The 23,126-nt window shown below is 34.4% G+C and overlaps 1 protein-coding gene across 1 annotated transcript; it reads right to left on the bottom strand.

The window, feature by feature from the left end:
- Window positions 1–1,577: 1,577 nt before the first annotated feature.
- On the bottom strand, window positions 1,578–22,278 carry Polr2C (RNA polymerase III subunit RpII33). Its single transcript, XM_081757480.1, has 5 exons — window positions 22,064–22,278; window positions 20,482–20,653; window positions 13,598–13,778; window positions 6,771–6,977; window positions 1,578–1,982 (listed from the first exon to the last, which is right to left on the bottom strand). Exons 1-5 carry the CDS (start codon window positions 22,147–22,149, stop codon window positions 1,801–1,803), a joined length of 828 nt encoding a protein of 275 aa, XP_081613606.1. The 5' UTR covers window positions 22,150–22,278; the 3' UTR covers window positions 1,578–1,800.
- Window positions 22,279–23,126: the final 848 nt, after the last annotated feature.

Raw genomic sequence — 23,126 nt, 5'->3', positions numbered from 1 at the left:
AGATCCCCGTAGGTAATAAGGAAATAAGAGACGATGAAGTGTGGCGACTGGTAACGACTGTGTGTTATTCAGTCAAAAGTAGCAGTGCATTGCAGTGTCGTAAAAAAAAGAGGAGGGAAATACAAGCGTCATAACAATGTTTCGGAAAGACGTACAACGTGCGTGAATCACGATCAAAATGGATTCAGGGACTTCGTGACAACTTTCTTGCCAAAATGAAGGAACCACGATGATATAAGAGAAACCATTATGCGTCCCATATGCCGGTCCCTGAGGGATATCGACAAAGATAGAAATGCTGACGGTGAACGCTTGTATAAGTGTGGTAGAAGGTGATAAGAGATAGGAAGCGATTATATTAAAGGAATGTGTTCTTCTGTGCATAAAGCTAGGTATGATTTATAACAATATTACCATTACATTTTCCAACCCTGGTAGAATGCTCATTAAAGTACAAGTTCAATATAGTTACCCTTAAGAACAATGAGTTTACACAATAGAAAGTCAAAATTGGCCACTACTCCGGCAAGAATATCTGGTGCACTGGCAAAAATTTCACGTTCGATAGCGGACTTGAATTCGTTCAATGATTTGGGGTTCCTCCCGTACACTTTATCTTTGATGTGATCCCTAAAAAGAAACCTGTGAATATGGAAACGAGTCGAATCTACTGCCGTACTACTTGGGATAGTCCCTAATTCTTGCGCCGAGTTGTTGTATTTTTCAGAAATTTCCATTGCTTGGCAGCTATATGTAAATATATATATATATATATATATATATATATATATATATATATATATATATATATATATATACTGTATATGTTACAAGTTCTACCACCATGGTAAGTTTGATTCTGATGGTATGAGTTCGGTTGAACTCGTACGACATATAGTGTCCTTGATTTTAAGGACGAAAATATTGAAGGATACAGAACACTGAAAAGATTATGGTGTGGAAATTTGTAATGCACAGACGGCTGGTCAGAGCAAATTTGAGTTTAGCCCGAATAAGTTTACCACTGATCTTAGCATTTTCGTCTTCTGTGCTGGCGATGTGGGTTCAATTCTCGGTGAGAATTCATGTGGTTCGATCCTCATATTAAAGCTATAGTTTCAGCCTCAGGCTGTTGTAACTCCACACTACTATAACTTCATCTGCGAAGAAATATACTGCCAATGTGTAACTCTGGCACGTCCATTTTCAAACTGTTGTGTGAATGACAATTCAGTTATAAGAAAATAATGGAAGAGCCACACAGAAGTTCAGTTCAATGAAGTTATGATTTTCCCATTCAACTGTAACATAGATAAGCCTCTTGTTACAACAAAAGCTATTCCACTTTCCTGCGATCATTATCACTATGCTTACTTGCGTTGTATATTTTATTACGCACTGAAATTCTGCTCATGATGCTGTTTGGTATAGTAATATTTTAATAGTTACTGAATTTCGTTCAGATGCTGTTTAGTATTAAAAAATCCTTCACGAACACACACTATTGCAATAGAGTAGTAACTAACTTTAAGGAAACACGGAAAAATAATATCAAGAGTGTATATAAAATAATACACTTATATAAAATTCAATTACAGATTAATTTATTTTATAGTTGATATATACAAACGGATCCACACTGTAAAGGCTGAAGATAAGTTGGTTGTTTTTGTAACAGTATCGATTTCAGAATAATTAATGTAATAACCAACAGTCACATTAAATTTACATCGTCTCTACCTGGAAACATTAAACGTATACACACAAAAGTTGGTTGAAAAGTTCATCCGCACAACATTTTTAACTGATGGTCAAGGCATCGTTTCGTAATTCGTGACTGAGCTGTGTTTGTAGATTGGACAATTTGTTTTTCAATACGGCCACTCCCATCATAACAATGTTCTCAGGTTTCAAAGCTCCACTACTTTCCACATTGAAATAAAATTTATTAGGCTTTGCATCCCAGTTGTATGGAGCTTGAACTGTAAGAAAAAAAAGGAAGAGAAAATTTAGACTTCGTACATAATTTTAACAATACTGTAGAAAATTAAAATCTACGTGTAATCTTTGTATGTTACAAGGTGAAACTGGTGGGTCTACGGGATGTTAGATCAATTCTTGTAATGATGTGAAAATTCGGAGGCTTTAGCGAGCCAGCGAGAGAGAGAGGATCATGAAAACCTTTTCAGATTGAGACGAATTCGTATGATATAAGCAACATTAAGTAGTTTCTGTAGGAATGGCGGCTGGGATGATATTGAGTACGGATGTATTATTCTGAAATCTGACTTGCACATCAACGAAGGTGACTGTATAGTTGTAAAAGTTACAAGTGAATCCAATTGGACACTTGGGACTGTAAGAATACTTCCAGTGTTAGCTGGCCGTGGTCCATATTATAAAAACAATCCATGAATCAAAGGCAAAGAAAAAAAGACGTGATGAGCGGGGTATTTGTTGTTCCAAGCACTCCGCGAATGGGTTGCGTATGAGTAGAATATGCCGCTATTCTTGATTTGAAAATAATGACTGCATTTGAATTTAAATTTGTTCATAGAAAAATCAATATAATTCGACTACACATGATGTGCTGAACTTTATCTGAGGTATGTTGAAAAATTCTTCGATAGAAATAAGGCCATAAGTAAGTGGAATGGTTTTGTACAATGAAGCTACATCTATAAAGACTTGGATGTACGTATTTAGTAGTAGAGATTGACGTGGAAAATTTGTAGGTTCCGCTAAGTGGATGTGTAAAGACTGCTGGACTATTGTATATTGGGTGATCCAGCATATTGCTATGGACCAACTTAGACTCCCTTTCACTCTTCCTTCTCAAATATTCAGAAATTTTCTTCGTAGTAATTTAATTAGTAACTGGACTCATTTATTATTAAACCTATAAAGGAAAAACCTAGAAAACACACACTAATTTTAATGGTTTCGATAAAAAAAAAAAAAAAAAAAAAAAAAAAAAAAAAAAAAGGAAGCAGTAATTATACTTTTTCAATTACTTTATTACAAAATGTGATTAATGGAAGATTTAACAATTAACAGATGATTATTTAACATGACATTTATTTTTAACCTTAAATGGGACGGAGATACATACAATACGAATATATCATTCATTTCAACGATGAAAATTACATCTCGAGCAACGTGCAAGTGAGTGCAATTTGGCAAACCCAGAGGAAAAGTGAAGAATACTTTTTCACCGCCACGTGATATACAAGGACGAAATCTTGATTATTTGTGATGTTTTTATGCATAGGAGTATCACATTCATTCACACAACTTCACGAAATTCCACCCCGAAGTGGTTACGAAGAGGTTGATCTAACCAACATGTATCTGTGGGTCGTTGCGCATAAAAATATGAAATGTGAAAAACAAGTTTATTTTATTTTATTTTATTTATGCACAGAATACGAATACTTCACTCAATTTTATCAATGTTGGAACGGTTTGAACAGAGGCGGACTGGGCCGCCCGGATATCCGGAAATTTCCGAGTGGGCCCTGCCCTCCGCAAAATCACTTAAGATATTGCTCGATTGGATACGATATAACTATTTCAAAACTCCGTTCTCGTTCATAGTAACCAGTGGTCTAACTAACGGACCCGCAGTGCTAGCGAAGGAAGAGCACTAGGGAAAGGGGCCCCTGCCCAACTCATAGTCTTGTTTGTTGAAAAAATCAATACGATAAATTTTTAAAAGTATCAAAAAATACATGTAAGTTATTAACTGGAAAATGTAATACTGTCCACAATTTATGTTTTCAATAATGTGATGTGCAATCGATGACATAAAGAGCATGGAGCTGATTGTCCTATGATAAGGAAAGCGTGTTAGACATGAAGTCGTTGGATGCGACTGCTGGCGATAAATAATGGTCCTCTCAGCACAGAGGTGATGACACAAATCGAGCCCGGGGCCTGATGTCTCCAGATATCGGGCCCCGAAAGTATAGGGTCAGGTCCCTTCTTTTCACCAAAGAACCATGGAGTCTTGGACGTGGGTGGTGGCATTGAAAAGGATCGGTTTCTCCTGAACACATCGGTCATGTCGTAAATCTGGCTCCGGGCCCGAAGCCTAAGAAACCGGGTCCCAAATGATGTTCATGCAATATTCTCCATGTTTTTTACTCGCAAAAGTAAGTTTCCTTATTATCCTGCCTGAATGTTATTCACCCGAACATTGTATACAAGACAATACTATGATGCTGTATGTTAGTAAGGGACAGCGCAATATATTTGGTATCGAATAGAAGGGACCTGAGCCCAAACATGTGCGGTCCGAATTCCTGGGTTTTGGGCCACAGGACCGATTTCTAACATCACCGGTGTGCTCAGGGGACCCAGTTCTTTCCAACGCCCCAACTCGTGTCTTCAACTCCATGTCTAACACGGTTTCCTTACTATAGGAGAATTTTCGTGTAATATTATCCATGTTCTTATGCAAGAGTAACAAAGACATTACTAAACTGTGAGAAGTAACAGGAAATTAGATTGGGACAATTTCTTTTTATCGTATATATAAAGTACACGGGCAATAGTGAACCCCAATGGAAACGCACCACTCCTTTCTTGCAAATCTTTATTTTTTAACTTATGATTTTATTTTATTTATTTTTACTTGTTTTCAAAACTTATGTAGAAGATCTCCATTGCTGATGCAATCATGATTTTTTTAAAGTTCGAGTCGATAAAGAGGAAGAAGGACAGCAAGATGCGGTTTCTAATTCGGTATACCTAACAAAATAGTGCACGAATATTGACGGGGGTCAATTTGCGAATATTGTGGGAGAGGGTAGAGATGAGATATTTACCATAGAACAAAAAATTAATCTTTGATGCTTCTTGTCTTAATCCTCGCCGATTTACTGATTTACTAAATGAAAGTATTCTAGGTGCTTTACAGGAGATAGCTGAAAATGTTTAGTTGAGCATGAAAATTTGAAATCTGGATTGTTGAATTTTGCTAAAATTTTTGAAAAACTCTAGAAACTCTGCCAGACTACTGATAAAGCAAATAATAAAGACTGTACTGACATACAAATCGATGTAGATGTTACATAATGCGACAGTTCTACTGAGTGTAGTGCCTCGGAGGAAAAAATGAACCTGAAGAATGCATTGCCTCTTTTTCAGAAGGACAGTCTTATAAGATGTGCAACGAAAATCATCCTTGTAAGCAGTATTACTTCTGTTGTTGCAGGTTGCTACTAAGGTATAATACGCATGTTTCCACTTTTCAAACACTGTTTACTATATACAAACATTAGACAACTCTTTCAGTTACCCAAGTATACTGTGAGCGAGCATTCAGTTATTTTAAATTGAGTAAAACTCGTTCGCGTTTGTCTTCGTCAAATCATATTCTGGAATCATTTATGCTTATGGTCATTGAAAGGGAAGTTCTGCAAAAAAATCTCTAATGATGAAATTATCAAAGTTCTGCAAAAAATCTCTAATGATGAAATTATCGATGAAATTGGGAAATCTATCTTTAGAAAAATGCTGCTGTAAAAGTTGCTTTGATAAATGAACTTCATTAATCGCGTATTTTATAACAATTGCAAAACGCATCAAAGAAATCACTGATAAGTGCGTTATTACCTCTATGCAGTCAATAATTATGCGAATTTTAATCTGTAATGCTAATATACTGTAGTAATGTTCCAATTTATTTAGTGTTTGAGAAGTCAACAAGAAATTATTTCTTATCAAACTCAACGTGCTTTATCCGAAATGTTTTAAAATCGTTTCTCTAAAGTTTCTGTCTTTTCAAAATGTTATTTTCTTTTTTCTCACCCATAATTGGATGGTTACTCAATGTTCTTCATTATATATCATGTAAACAAATCTACAAAGATAAACTGTTATTTGACGCAATAAAATTAAGTTTGTTATAATTTATTCACTCATTTGCATGCAGCATTCATGAAAATTAAATTCCTCATAATTTTCAAGATGAAATCTTATCATATTCAGATCTCTCTCAATATAAACAGTCGCTGTTTTGAAGGGACATGTACGACTCATTGCAAAAATTTTCAGACTGTGGAAAATAATATTTAGCTATAGATACGCACACACAACTTTACATTTCGTGGGGACAGGGGTTTAGCCATCCAAGTCTCCAGCTAAGGGTTCATTCCTAAAAGGGCAGTCCAGACTCCAGACCAACTCGGTATTCATCAAGGCCCTTAAGCATCATTCTCCGGGTGGGCCCTTGTATTCCCAGTTCGCCTCTGGGTTTGAAACAGTGGGAGAGAACTCAATATAGCGAACACCATATAATAAAGTAACATATGGAAGTTTTTATACATGGAACATAGCACTTGCACGAATTTAGGAAGTCCACCTAAAAGGGATGAGACACATAACAGTTTTCTTCTGAATTTTGAACATACAAGCAAGGAATTTGCTATATGTATGTGCTTTCTGATATACAAAATCTCTCTCATCAAATCATGTAAGTGGGGAACGAATTCAACACCCAGTGCCTTCTCGTGGCTTACGCGCGACATCACGAGTTTGATTCACACTGGGAATATTGTTGGCGAGCTTAGATGAGAACCTGGTAAGTAGACCTTCTCTCTTCACGGGTAAAAGAAATGTTTCCAGCTAATAAGTTAAGAAAAATAAAACTCCAACAGCTAGTCATACTTCACTACCAACAGTAACAACGAAGTGTATTTTTCTTTTTAAAGTAAGACTGTGTGATCTACAATGAACAACGTAATCCATAAAAAGTTACTTACACTGATCTTCCTCAAGTTCTGTATATTCACTTTTAGGCCATTCGTCTGGTTTCGGATACAAAGTATGTCGCATTGAATTATCAGGATCATATTCAAAGCTCACTCCAGCTGTGGGGTTCCATTTCGCATGTTCTTTGCCAAATCCTTTCTTTGCATATGCTCGCAACTTCAATTCCTGTCCCTTACGCAGCTTGACAATCAAAATATCTGTAAAATAATACCCACCGTGAGTTCTTACATAAAATTAAGTTGAGAATAACAGCTATTGTTCCTAGCTTTTTAAAGACATATATTATTCTAACATTTACTTTAAAGTATAAAATTCAAAATGTAACAAATTCAAATAACAATTTCGCAATTTTACATAAGATGTAAATACAGAGCTCTCACACGTTGACATCCAACATCTATTTCTAACATCTAATACCAACACGTGGAAGAAAATACGCAGAAGCTTCACCGTTAGTAGGTGTTCGATTCCTGGAAGGCTAAATATTTTTGGTACTAATCCAATAGTGATATTTTTCTGTTCGTTCTGAACCTAGCAATGGAGGTTAAATGATCTATTATCCTGACGTCTTCCAGTTTTCTCAGTCGTATCCCTCTGATAAGGATAATATATTGTTTCTTTTATTTATTTATAGGTTTCATTGTGTAAGTTTCGTAACTATATTTTAACACTTCATCAATTATTTTACATGAACCAATACAGATAACTAGCAAAACTTATTGTGAAATTTAATACAGTTCGAATCTTACGTTAACGTCTATTTCTCAAACAGCCTCGGTATTGAAACTCTAAACTCAAAAACCAACGAACCAAGTATAATTACAACCAAACGCAAGTCTATTACTATAGTAACAAAGTACAATCATGTTTAACTTCAATACTTATATAAAATTACTTACCAGAAAAATAATGAAAACGTTACACAATAAAAGTACATATTAGAAATCACTTTGCTTTAACACATAAGAATGGGAAGAAGGAAAAGGAAGAGATCGACCAAATTCTGATTCCACGTTCTAACTAGGTTACCTCATCCCAAGATGAAGTTAATTTGGATGCTGAAGTCATCTACACTATATTTTCTAGTGTTCTGTGATATACTTTTAGCTATGTTTTAGTAAGTCATTCGAATAGGTTTTACTTAATACGCAGTTTGCTACACAAAATCATAGAACTGCGATGTGAACGAAAAATTACACCTCAATTTTCTTCTTCCGAAGAGAGAGAGAGAGAAAAAAAGTAATATAGTTTCTCCGGCACTTACGCACTCTAAGGAGACAGAAATATAATACTGTTGGAAAGATCCTTCTCCAATAAGTAGATCGGTGTTCTGCCAGCATACAAATGTAAATTAGTATAATGCCCACAAAATGATTTGAAAGTGCGATAGCAGAAAAAGTAGCGCACTTCAGTTATCGTTTTTTTTTTTTTCTTTTTTCTTTTCAGTAGCAACCTACAGAATGTGCAGTACATAATAATAATAATTTTTATAGCTTACAACTTCCTGCAATATTAACAGTTGACGAGCACTCCATCAGCAACTGCTTATCAATGTTACACCAACTGGATATCTTAAAAATCACTTACGTAGTTTTTTACACCTTGCTGTTAATAATAAGGAAAAGTATATGCCTTAAAGAATTATTTAGTACATGACTAGTGCGAATTAACTTTATTAAAATCCTAAAATCTTATCTGAGTTCCTTCACAAAGTCCACTGACATTATACTCTAATAACCCTCAGTAACACAAACTATGATTATTACCGATGTACCCAGGATTTATTTTCGAAGGGGTTTATCACGCAAAATGAGCATACAAGATGCATTTAATAGGGCCATTCATGAATTTGTTCTACTTCACTAAGACTATACTCTAATTATAGGGAGTATTCATTAAAGTACCGGTAGCTAATATGATACTATGCTCGGCATGATCTACAGATATCAAAGCATCAAAGACCGCAACTTGAGTCCTCTCTGAATAATCTTCATTGAGTAATTTCAAAGGACAGTTTGTCATGAGTCCAGGGGTGCAGTTTGCTTGAGGATTAGTCCATATTTCTGAGAGTTAGGGTAAACACATACCGAAGATACCTCGCGTTCGAGGTCGAATTTAAGTCGCGGTCGCTACCTCGATGTCTAGGTCTGGATGGATGAAGGGTGCACATAGCGAAGAGATCGCATCCTCGCTGTAAGTTCTCAGTTTGAGGAGAAACATTACTGTGACGCACGAGAAATTATTGCACAAAAATCACTGCGAAACAACATTTTGAAATTGAAAGAACCAAACAGTTTATAAATAGGGATGGACTCGAAACGACACATGAGAAATTCCAAAGTCTCGTCTCTTGTTTCGCAAAAATATTTGAGTCTCATCTTTTGTCATCTCTATCAATAAATCAAAGACTTTTACCTTTTTTCAATTTTCTGTGAAGAAATGTCCTCTTTCACTCAGGCAAGAAATCATTTTCCAGTAAAATAAATAAATAAATAAATAAATTAAAAAAAAAAACAGGTATGTCTTCAGGTTTCGAGGTGGAGGGGGTATTAACTTCACCAAATGAAGTTTCATCACTGTAATTCTATTATCCGACGTTGCCTTCCTATGGATACATGCCTGTCTTTACAGGTATTTCTTTACCTTGTATCAGTAACGAATTTAGAAGAAATTCTTTTTTATTAATCTCGAAATAGGGCGGGGGAAATGAAGTTTTTAAGCATAGATATGATTAACACTGGTTCTTTTTTCTTCAGAAATTCCGGAATTTAGGGACTTCAACCCGAAAGCCCCCTCCCTGTAACTGCCACTGCCTTATATAATAATAAGCTACACTAGAATTCTCAAATATGAATAACTTATCTGACAATCCCATTTGAGTTGCCATTTTCTTCCATTCTCTATTTAAAACGTGCCTATTATGATCGTGTTTGTGTCTCTTATCCCATATTTCTGGAACATTCCTCATTACTTCTACTAATATGTCTCATATTCAAAGTGCAGCAAAACCTCTTGGGCATAGATACACACGATTCTCTGCACACGAAATTCTGAACAAATGAAGATTTTATTCCGTGCAGCGCTTCAGGGATAACCAATGAAAACACGAGCCACAGCGATGCTTTCACTGAACATCGATGTAAAAACAAACTCGGTTGTTTGTTATCGCGACCACCAACTCACTGCCGTGGTCGACCTCTAGTCGCACTGTAGCATACATTTCCGGCATGTGTGTGACCCATTTGAATCCATCTGTTTGTGCCATTGTCGAGGTAGCAACTGCTACTTAAACCTCGACCTCGATCGTGAGATATCTTCGGTATGTCTTTACCCTTAGAGAGAGAATACACGTTGCGTATTTTACAGAATACACTTTGTGTATATGTTGGTAAATAGTATTCCTTAAAATGAGGAACGTGTAATCTCTCTCTCTCTAACTCTCAGAAATATGGACTAATCTTCAAGCAAACTGCATCCCTGGACTCACGACAAACTGTTCTTTGAAATTATATAAATATTCTGGGTATTGAATAATTTTCAGTGGCAAAGCGAGACAGTATTCACGAAGTGTACACGTTTTAATAGCAAAAGTATCCTTAAATTGTTCTCTAGGAAATTAAGCTTAATATAACTGCTCTGTTTTTTCAACCCAGAGCGATGATCTGAACACTGACTGAAAGTACTGATTTTGATCTTTCCGTCAGTGTATAAATAATTTCTCTATATAAAAAAAGCAAATAAAATATTTTAAATACCCACTAAAATAATACTAATAAAATAAATCAATAATATAAGCAGTATTAGGCTGCGGAGCACGCATTTGGGATTATAAATTACAAAATAAAGCACGAAGAGAGATGAATAGATGTCCGTAAAAGTAGTAGTGCAAAGTCAGTAGAACAGAGTTGTAAATAAAACGATGGAAGCTCTATTTATATGTTCAAAATAATGCCTAATCCTGAAGATATTGCTTCCCCATCAATAAAACTTTAGTCCATTTCAAGTGATAAAGAAATGCGTTTCCTTTCATTAGTAGCCACGTACTGCAATCACTTAAAATTTTCCAAGAATTTTCGCTCAAACACGATACAGGGCCGCAATTTCTCAAAACGCTATTTCAAGTTTAAGGCAACAAGAATCAAGTTTAAGATATGATTCAAACGTGTTCCTAGAAACTGCATTTGTTGAAGCTTAATCTCCGAGAGATCAGAATATGTCCACAAGCCTGTAGCTATTAAAGAATTTACAGATTTCACTTCACAAGAAGATAAACATTCAGTACCGACAGATGGGTCCCCAATTCAGAATAATTTACATCATGATGAATATCAAAGATTACATGACATCATGACATGCCAACTTGCTAATACTATAAAATTTATCATGAAAATTATTGGAAAACTAAAATTTGCTCGGGAGTTTATTTATTCATCATGATCTTTTACATCATGATGAATACATAATAAACTTCCGAGGGCAACGTTTCATACCAAAGGAGTGTGGCTAACATCCAACATTGAAAGAAAGAAAAAAAAAAAAAAAAAAAAAATCTGCGTCCAAAGATTTGCAGAAAATCATTTAACTGCAAAGCAATTATTCTGAAACGGGAACTCTTGGTAGAATTTGACAAAAATCTTCCAAAAATACATAACAAACTTCAAAGAAAATCAGGATAACTGGATCATCCAGACAACTCAAAAGAGGTGGTCGTCAAAATTAGCTTATCACAAAGAAGCACCATCAGAAAGACAATTTTTGTGGGGATTGTTGGGGCTTTTATTACCAACAGAAAGACAAAAGAACCAGGATTCAATGTGTGGAATGCAAGATGTCGTTTCATGAAAACACGACAGTACTGGACTCTGCCACGAATGTAAAGATGGCTGTGCATTGCTGAACGATGAATAGTTTTTTCACAATACACTGCGTTAGGTGAATTCAGAGAATGACTATTGTTTTATTACTTACTGGATGTGTTTATTATTTAATGGCTCATTGTATTTTGTTATTTACTGTAAACTTCTTTATTGTGTTTCTGATAATGGTCTCTTCTAATATTGAGTTACAAATCTATAAATGACGTTTCTATTTTTTTAAATCCTGGGATTTTTAAGTGGCGATAATATTTTCAGATTCTTGCAATATCACCTAATGTAAGAAAAGCATTCAGAAATTGTTGCTGATTCCTCATATTGTACATTCAGCTAGAACAAGGTTCTAGGTAGTTGATGTAATATTTACTTTTGTTGTTGAAAATGAATGAATTATTTACAATATTACGAAATGGAGGCGATATCTGCGTCGTTTACCCAATATTTAAGTTATATTTTAGAAAAGACAGTTCAGAATTTCACTCTCATTAAATTTAATAGGATGTAGTCAGTGTCACGTTTAAACTCACAATCCAAATTCAATTAGTACACTGCTTAAGCGTTAATATTTTATTAACGTAATGTATGCAACTACTACAACAAAAATAAGAGTAAACAACAATTATTACTTCGACTATTATTATTCGTATTTTATTATGAAAGAGGCTATGGAACTTCGGTTTTCTTGCCTTTATTCGTCTTAAATCGAGCCTAATCACCCTATCTTATATGTTAACAGAAACTGATGAAATCCCACAGCCCTTCACGGGCTGCAGCGACATGAAATTATGTTTTCTTATTATTACCAGTAATATACTGAGTAATAGACAGCAGTGGAAAAAAAAAATCCATTTTCCAACTGCAGTGCAAACAAGTTTAGTTTTCTAATATTTTTCACATTGTTCTCATGTGATAAATTTTATATTACTTGCAACTTGGCATGTCATTCCTTTAGTGACCAATATTTTCTGTAAAAAAGAATCTAGAACCTTCTGTCCTCTCAGATTGCATACGTGCCGTTCTCGTTCATGGTAGAAGGGTTCTATTTGGATCTCATATATCTATGATAATTCTCCCCTCGAAAACTCTAGCTTTCCTTTTCGGTGTCTTTTGGCTCTCAATAACACATACCAATCCACTATAGATTAGGCACCATATTCCTGGAGATTAGCCATAGAATTAACGATAAAGAGACCATATGCACTTCGACGTATTATGTGTAAAGCGCCTCAATGAAGTTTCAAAATGTAAGACTTCAGCTTTTGAGATTTAGATAACTAGCTAAAACACAGGGCTTTAGTTCTTCCTTTGTTTCAAGCTCCGATAAGGAATTCATAAATAACATCTATAGTTCATAGCATTGGCCCAGAAAGATTATTTTGCCACGATCTCTTTGTCTTTTACTAAAATGGCGAAAGAAAAGTAGTGTTCTGTTTAAATTTAGAACAATGGGAAAAATAAACTAGATCCGGGCATAATCTGGGTACAATATGAGTTAGAAAATTAACACATGTGTGAAACAGTCACTGTATTTTTATTATAAAAACATAGGTTCATTTCAGAAGCTGTGTTATACGAATTCCCACTTGTTGATTGTATTACGGATTGTGCACTTAATAAAAAGCTCCGTGGAAGCATTCTAAACCAGATACTAATTACCTTAAGCAATATGTAGAATGGCAAAGTTAGTATTTTTTATTTTTTTAAAAGAAAAAAATCTCCTGCTTTTCATTACCGTAGTGTTTGTTATATACAAAAATGATTTAATTTTCTAATTTCATGTTCCCGTAAACAGCAAAATAAATAATCAATCTCCATTTCCATCGAAGCCGAAAATGCTATATAAAAATTACAGATTTGTTTCGCAAATTACTACACTAAAAGCAAAGTCTAAATAAAAAAGTTAATATATATACAAAATTTTCATTGTGGATATATATAATTACCATCTGCTTCTCCATAATCGCTAGCTTCGTCCTCTTTATGCCTAGACGTAACAGGAACAACTCGAGGATCACTGGATTTCAAATCATCTGTAGTCACATGCCGTGTTTGATCATCATTACATCTAACATCAAGTGTAAATTCAACGCTACATTCTGGACAGAAATCCAAACAGGTACAATCCTATCAGACATAGAGATAAATAAATTATTTACATTTGCTGTGTGTGACGGAAAAATACTAAAAAACAAGTAACATGTTATCTATTTGAATTTATAGCAGTTACTTTTGTAGTTTGCACATTAATGGAAGTATGTTGAAATACCTTTCAAATCAGAAAATACCTTTTAGAGAAATTCTGTTTTGTTTAACAATGATTTGCATATACTATTACATTAGAAATTGGAACACAGGGTTGGCAAAAACTATGGTTTTTATTAAAAAAACCAAAAAACCAGTTTTTTTTTTTTTTTGGTTTAAATAATTTGCTCATATCATATGTGGACAGAAATAAGATTGTTTCATGTTATTATGCAACAACCGGGTTATGCTGGAAGGGGTCACATAAGCTTAAAGCGGAATAAAAACCGCTTCTTGAGTTACATCCGAGAGAAATTGTCCTCCATTTGAACTCGGAACCAGGACTAATTGGCCACAAATACGATACGTCGGCCGACTCACTCATAAAGGAATCCTGGAGTAATCAAGGGGGAATTTAGGTCTGAATATAATACGAATAATATACGGGAGTGAAACGTGATAACCCACAAATGTGTGTTCACCAAGATTTTACAAACACTTACACCTTTAGGAACATTTTTCGTTTTTTGGTTTAAACCTTTTTTTTTTTTTTTTTTTGAAGAAAAAAAAAAAACAGCTGGTTTAAAGCAAGGTCTGTTTCGTAACAGTGTGAAACATGTGTAACAATGAGTAAACTACGTATTCAAAATGATAACATCCATGGAAAGTTAAATTACATTTCAAAAACCAAAAATGAACAATATTTTGTCAATTGCAAAGAAGTAATGTTCACTTATAATAGTTAAGTAGATCCACAATGTAAGTGCTTCATTTATTAACCATCATGTTTGTATAGTGTGCCCGTAAAGTTGCGTAACCCAGTTTGATTGCGTATATCTTTTGATCTAAGAATGAAAAAGAAACAAATGCAAACATATTCTATGCAGATATTTTCAAGATCATGATCAATGCTGGAACTTGTAACATTTTCGTGTAATAACGAAAGAAATTACCGTAAATGTAAAATAAAAAAATATGCAAAATGAAGAAAATCAATATTCAGTTGCAGAAAACTGATTTCCTGCGAGTGAATTCCTGTGCATATGTACAGTATGCACCAACATTTATCCATTGGTGCGAAAATGTGACAAGGTTGATGCAGTGTTGCAATACAAAAAGCAGGGTTGGTATCTTTAAAACGAGGGCTGTTTTATTCAGTTTGTTTTGAAGGTTTTTTTTTTTTTTTTTTCTCTCGATGGTGGTTGGACATGTTTAAAACAACTAAAATATCAGATTGAAGAAGGTAATTTAATTTTCTAACAAGCAACCCATCCTCCGCAGGATTTGTGCATGGAGTAAATTACAAAACCATGGAGTTATCAGCAATTACTGAACGAAATTCCGCACATCAATGTGCGTGTAACTAAATCAAAAGAAATTCAAGTTAAGTATTTGAACATTTCTTAATTTCCAAGAATAAAGGAAGTTAAACAAACTATACACTATTCTAAGATTCAAATTTACAAATTCAAAACTTGAGAATTTTTTGGTCAATATAATTTTCGTAATATTGAACAGTTCTCACATCATACGCTAGAAGAAATACTCTGACAAATACAACTCACAGAAAAGAGCAGTGACTAGCCTACAAGGAGCAAATGACATATTTTAACTATACAGTTTTCAAGATACATCTCTATTTGCAACATGGATAGCTAATAACGATTAGTGTCTACGGCATAACAACAAAATTAACCTTTAGACGCCCGCCAGGGATGGTAGACTCTCACGTTCGGGGCTCTGGTGCCTCCTCTAATTATCACAGAGTCATGATTTATACCCGTTGGAAGCTTATAGACCACAGATTCCAACGAAGGTAACATTCGTGAAATTCCCGCCGTATTCGTAGAAAAAGAACAGACATAAAAAATCCTTTAAAATTACGAAAATATTGACTTTGCGGCGCCCTGGAAACCCTTGCAGTCACCCTACGCTGACAAAATGATGCTAATGTGTAGGCCACATACTTGTGACAACAATATAAGAAATGGTAGCCATTGCTGCTATTGCATAATGAATTCGTTTTATGTAGGAAATATTTAAACATATATATATACAGAAAAACATTCATTGAATTAGACACTCTCTCCCCACCATAGTACCACGTCCATATGCAAATCATTTTTGCTGCACACACCATGTATTCGAACAAGAATTATGCTTCTACACTACTTAAGTGAAATATATCTACAGGCTACTATCATGTAGGGAACTACTTTATTGCTTCAAATACCAACTTTTGTGGATGTACCATAAAGGGGGGAGGAATAGCCCCCGAAATCTGATGGAAAAAAAAATATAAAAAATTTAAAAGACGAACTACATCCTCCCTCTCTCGGCCGTACATACGTACCCTCTACATACACAAAATGCATACTGGCGGAAAGTTTCATCCCTCAGGAATACTTTGGTAGCAAATCATCTTCATAGCTTAATTGGGGGCTGAGTTATTGATGTTTGTTGCAAAAATAAATGTAATTTACGTCAAAAAACTGAAACTCCAAAAATTGGCTAACTTTGTCCCCTCCCTGACCGCCATATAAGCAAGAAGTACAAATACATGATATTACCATATAGTGGCCTACTTCATTGCTTTACGTACCAATTTTTTTTATGAATCTACCCCCCAAAAACTGTTGGAAAAACAAACAAACAAACAAACAAACAAAAAAAAAAAAAAAACAGTATTCACCCTCCTCCACCGCCACGTGGTACCCCCACATACATAAAATACACACCGGCGATCGCTGCATCCTTCAGGAATAAAATCGTACCACGTTCCTGCCTTAATTAGGGACTGAGCCATTGAAGTTTAAAGCCCTGACACAGCAGTTGCGTCAATGGGCGTTTAAAAATTAAGAATGCAAGTGACCAGTAGAACGTAACACAAAGAAACTAAACTACATATTCCGTGAACGGAGATCGGGAAAAATGCCGAAATTTGATCTAGCGGTTGAATATAGATGGCAAGCAATACCTGTGAGCATGTAACAATGTAATATATATGCCTATTTAGATTATTGTTTTAGACAAAATAAACATTTTAAACATGTTTTTTTTTTTATTAAAAAACAAAGTACTTTGTTTTAAACATTAAAAAAGTTTTAAACAACAAAAAAAGTTTTAAACATAAAGAAACGTTCTTTTGGTATTTTTTAAAACGTGCTGTTTTTTAACCCTGATAAAAAGGCTATTTAATGTAAGTCCGTAAAATGGGTGTTTTTTTTCTTTTTATTGAAACGCTGTCTTTGGCAACACTTTTGTCGTAAAATTACTGCAACAGGTGTGTTGTGGGTTAATTAATGATAAGTAATGAGAATTTGCACATAATTGATAACATGAATTTTTCTCTTCCTTACACTGGAAGCTTCACCTGGGCCAGACCTCTGATGAAAATATTGAGTTTCTATTTGCATGCTTGCCTTGCCACTCAGCCTTCTTGCTTGTATTTGAAGATACTTACGATTTTAAACTTAAGCTTCAAAAATTATTACTTACGCACTACACGAAATTTTATTATCGACCATTATATGAAAAATGTTAACGGACACTACAAAAATAGCAAATTCTTGGAATTATGTCACTTCCTATCAATGAAGCAAGTTCCTGAAGTAAAGTTTTAATGTGCAACTATTTCAAAAATTACTGACGGAAAAATTACGTAATTTTTATGCGGATTTGCTGGTCTTTCCTAGGTTAATGATATGGTTCGAGCTTCTATCTAAAGAATCCTGTTCCAGGTTTAATTCTGACATCTTACTTTTGATAAAAAATGATTCATATGTAGAGTTTTCTATTTATAATGGAGTTTTATGAAGTACCTTTTATGACTTTAACGGAGTGCCTCGTAGATGTTAAATGTTTGGTTAAACCAGAAACAGCCAGATCTTGTCTTCTGAGTCCCTAATATGTTCCCTTAATTTCATCGTCACATTTCTTTTAATCATGTCTATATGGATTTTGTTATAATTACATTCCAGTAAATACATGCCTGAATTAGTAAAATTATCCACATAACAGCTCTTATAGCTAGTGAAATTGTTTTCTATTTGCATCGATGGTTTGAGAATTACACTAAAACCATACTTCCTTGCCAGTTTTTGTAATTTGTAAGAGGGTGTGGGTCACAGGGCAAACGAAATCCACTTGGCATTCTTATTTGCATCTTCCGTTAAACTTATGTTCACTGTATATTTGTAAAGCATGTGATTTTCAATTTCCCCAAAATGGAAACAGTGTAATCATTAAGTAAGCCTAACACTTTTAATACATAAAACTAACTGACTAAAACGTGAAAAGTTTTCGGAAAATTTTGAAACGGAAAATTTTTCGATTCATAAAAACATGCTCCACTTATTCCTACATCGTTGTTTAGCCGTGATGTGAGGTGGAAAATTTTCTTCTATACTTTTCTGGAAAATTTTCCGTTCTTAACAAATATCAGTGATCAAGTAACAGTTGCTCAGTATTCATAAAATTGATTGAAATCATGTATAGAAATGTTAAAAAGTGAAAGATCGTTCAAAGGATCTGAACATTTTCATGGCTTAGACAATTTTCCGTACTATGTAAGAACAAGTGAAACAATTTTTCATGAATCGAAATATTTTCTGTCTTGTATGGAAAAATTGAACTCTTTATGAGTCGGAAAATTTTCATTATTTTGAAGAAAAAGTAAATCAACTTTTGTGAATCGGAAAGTTTTATTTCTCTGTAGAAACAAGTGAAAGGAATCTTCATCACGATGTAGAAACAAGTGAAAAAAACTTTTCATAATCCGGAGAATTTTGAATATTATGTATAGTGATGTTTGGTGGAAAATTTTCCACTATATTTAACTGCACATTCAGCTATAAAGTTCAACTCCTGTAGAGCAGGCCCGTATCCAGGGGAGGTCTAGGGGGGCCGGGCCCCCCTAAATTTTTGCTGGCCCCCTCTAAAATTTTCACGGTAGGCTTGCAAATGAACTATAATAAGGTGATGAACTATAATATTGTTGCATCGAGCCCCCCCTAAATTTTGGGGCTGGCTACCGGCCTGCTGTATTTAACTGCACGTAGAGCTACAAAATTGAATTTCTGTAGAGGAAAGTTAGACAGCAACAAATTATCATTTTCCAGTTAGCTTACGGAAACCAGAAAATTTTCTATTTCAAGTTGGAAAGTAAAAATATACAGTGTTTCTCTCTCTCTCTATGTGTGTGTGTATGAGAGAGATAGAAGTTGAAGTGAGTTGATTTTGAGTTTAACGTCCCTCTCAGCAGCGAGACTATATAAGACGGGACCAACTAATTAACGTGGAATCCGAACTACATGAGCTCCAACTGGGAATCGAAGAAAGGTCTTACATGCCAAATGCGCGTATGCTAACCGCTTAGCAACGAAGGAGCTCGCAGAGGAAGAGAGAGAGAGAAACACTGTGTAAAATTTCACTTCTCAACTTGAAATATTAGAAAATTTTCCGGTTCCCGAAAGCTAATTGGAAAATTATAATTTGTTGCTGATTAACTTTCCTCTACAGAAATTCAATTTTGTAGCTCTATGTGCAGTTAAATATAATGGAAAATTTTCCACCTAACTTCACTATACATAATATCCAAAAAGTCTCCGGATTATGAAGTTTTTTCCACTTGTTTCTACATCGTGATTAGAATTTTCCGATCTATGAAAATTCCTTTCACTTGTTTCTACAGAGCAATAAAACTTTCCGATTCACAGAAAGTTGTTTTACTTTTTGCTTCAAAATGATGAAAATCTTCCGAGATAAAAAAAAAAAAAAATATTTAACTTTTCCATATAAGAGAAAATATTTCGATTCATGAAAAACTGTTTCATTTGTTTTTACATAGTACTGAAAATTGTCCGAGACATGAAAACTTTCAGATTCTTTAAACGATCTTTCACTTTTTAACATTGCTATACATGAATTCAAACAATTTTATGATTGCTGAGGAATTGTTACTTGATTACTGATATTTTATTAGAACGGAAAATTTTCCGGAAAAATATAGCGGAAAATTTTGCACCTCACATCACTACATATCGCACACCCGGTGGAAAAGTGTTAAAACTTAAAAAATGGAAATTTTGAGTTGTCATCGCTCAAAAGAGAATAGAGAGAGAGAGAGAGAGATAGAGAGGTGAACTCTAGCTGGTGGTATTTTCGCAGAAACGTAACTAAAGAAATTAACCTCTCCATGGCAGAAATACCAGTATTCTAGGGAGAAAGTTTGATAGAATAACGAACTTTGAAAGTCATGTTCCCACAAATTTGCATTTTTGACTTGTAACAGTCTTCCACTGGGTGTGCGATATGTTATTAAGGTTAACCATGACATGCAATCCATAGTATGTCCAAGCACTGGACAGATGCTCACGAAGACCATTTCTAATTTCCCAATTAAGTTCTGCTTCGTGTCATCGCCTTCCTTTTTTTAGGATCCGACAGAACTTTCTGCATTTACACTCAACAGTAAACTGTAGAACGCTATTCGATTATTCACGAAAATGTCTACATGAAGGGAACAGAATTTTCGCTACCAGTTAACATGCGAAGTAGCTATTACCTTGCAGTACAGAAAACTTACTCTGGTATACTGAATACGATCAACAACATCGTCCGAAGTTAGTGGAACTAGTCCAATTCTGTGCGCCAGAAACTCGTCACTAAGTACAGTTGAATTGGCCTCCAATTGAACCCAATCAATAGCCATTGTAGGTGTTTCAGCAATAAACACTCTCCTCATACTGTTGGCGACACTGTAATGTACAAATACATGCATAAGTATAGTGGAATTCAAAGGCAGCTATATAACACAAATTTATGCAACAAATTCCTAATATCCTGGTTAAAATAAAAAATAATGTATGTATATTTACGCTTATATCTAAGTAAGCTTCCGTCAGAGAGACTAGCACACGGGGTCGATTCCCGGTGGAGATATTTATCTCGGTATATAAACTTGAATGTAGTTTCGGATCCACTTTAAGCAGTACATCCTGCCTTAATCTAGATAGCCAAAGTGCTAAAAAGGATTACACTCCAGCCAATTAACCGATGTAGAATGAGCACAAATTTACATTGAGAAATTTTTATCGTAAAGCTTCTATACCTTTCTTGCGTCAAAATTCAACTAAATTTATATCACAACAATTACACAAGTACTTATTATACGAAGTTACGTCTGAACACAGTACTTCAGCACCTCAGCAAACCGACCTAACAAGATATTCATCATACACAACGCATTCACACTACTCCTCATTTATTTAATTTAAGTTCAAACGATATTTAACCACGTGAAAACAAGCTAACAACAATGCCATCTGTAAACGACACCTAACACTCATACAAAATAATAATAATAATAATAATAATAATAATAATAATAATAATAATAATAATAATAATAATAATAAACTAAAAATAAAAAAAAAGAACTACTTTAAGATGCGGATTAAGAACTGGGAAATACATACGTATATATATGGGTTCACTCGAGTAGTTTTCGTAAAAGAGGAGTGTGAATATAAGTAATTTCAGTCAGTGGATATCATATTGAAATATTTTGAATGGAAATGAACGTGTTCTAAGTGTAAATATTTACTGAAGCGGAAGAGTACAAGGGCGCTTAAAGATGGAAATAAACGGCGGGAATATTCTGTACGTGTTAGCAATGGGCGTTTGCAATGCATGTAATGCAATATACGATTCTATTACAAAGAATTGTGCGATAAAGAGCGTAATATTATCGTGGTTTATGCATTAGCTCCTCATTTAGTGCTTACTGTGCAAGAAGAAACCGGAAAATGCAATCGATGTGTGAAAATATGGTAGAGCCGTCTGCTCGAGCAATGTCATATACATATATATATATATATGCAATTAATTTGGATTTTCTTAAGTTCCAAAGTTGGTCATCCGCTTCTAGTAAAACTTTGAAAATCTACAGAAAACAAATATAGTGGTAACATATACAGGTATATACAGGTGACCATCTGTAAAAATCACATTAAGAGAATTATACATACACCCTGCAGTTACAACTAATGTCATATTCCACCCAAAATATTAACTTGTTAAATCAAAATTGTTTACTAAGGATTAGACTAAAAACATGTCACGTTAGTCTTATATTCTAGGACTTTCTAAAAGAAGTTGATCTTTACCTCAATTCCGTATCTTCAATTTGAAATTTAACATTTTCATCAGTCAGATCGCTTATATGAACAGAAGGTTGGTTTGCGTATGGCATCTCCTATGACAAGATAAGTAATAAATCACAATTACTGTCAGCTCTATATAATTAATAAGGAAAATAATGTTAGTTGCATTAACAAAGTTACACAACTCAAGTACAAGGAACAACTGTCAGTTGGATCACAGTTTACAATTCAAATATCTAATGAAACTTCTTCTTCGGAAACACTAATAAACTATGAAGATTCTTTACGGGTTTGCGTCACTGCAACGCAAAATGAGAATTGTGGATTGTTGATACAGCACTTATAAAAAGATTTCCATTAAAACCCGGATTTAATATTTAAATTTAAAAATAAGTGTAGAATATTGATATAAAATGTCTCTTAAGATATTTCTTAAACATTTTTCAGTATTTGGAGTTATCAAAGAAAGAAATACCTTTCACATAGTCGTCTCTGGCATTTAAAATTGGGGGGGGGGACGCGGGATGGGAACGACTAGAATGTTATTAGCCCCAACTAAAGTTACGTCAAAATTATGAGTAAACTGGAATCTACTTTACTAATGGTATCAGCTCTTTCTACTTTCAGCAACACAATTAATCATAATTTTCTTCCTTTACTGATAGATTACGTGCCGAAAAAATAAGTTAGTATATACCTAATATGGTTCTTAGGTAATTTCTTCACCTTGGCATTCCTACTGGTGAATTCCTGCTCAGTGTTTTTAAACGCATTTGCAACAGTGTAGTTTTATAGTCCTCATATATTTCGATTGTTTAGCTAACAAAATCTTCAAAGAAGTCTTACGATGACACTTGATTTGATTGCGAATTTCGAATGTTTGCTTTTCATTGTTTTCTGTATTCTTAATAAACTCAAATGTATATTATCTACTTTTTGTTCTTCATTTCGCTGTATGTTTTTGAACTTGTCAAATGAACCATCCTTGTTTTATTTCGTTTTCCGTTTTAATGTCTTAAATGTAGTTTATTCTTGTCATCCGTCTCCTCAATCTATTCTTTCCATC

This window comes from Thermobia domestica, chromosome 1 (genome assembly GCF_964235325.1).
Source record: "Thermobia domestica chromosome 1, izTheDome1.hap1.1, whole genome shotgun sequence".
NCBI classification, from domain to species: domain Eukaryota; kingdom Metazoa; phylum Arthropoda; class Insecta; order Zygentoma; family Lepismatidae; genus Thermobia; species Thermobia domestica.
This window is presented reverse-complemented; position numbering and strand designations above follow the sequence as displayed.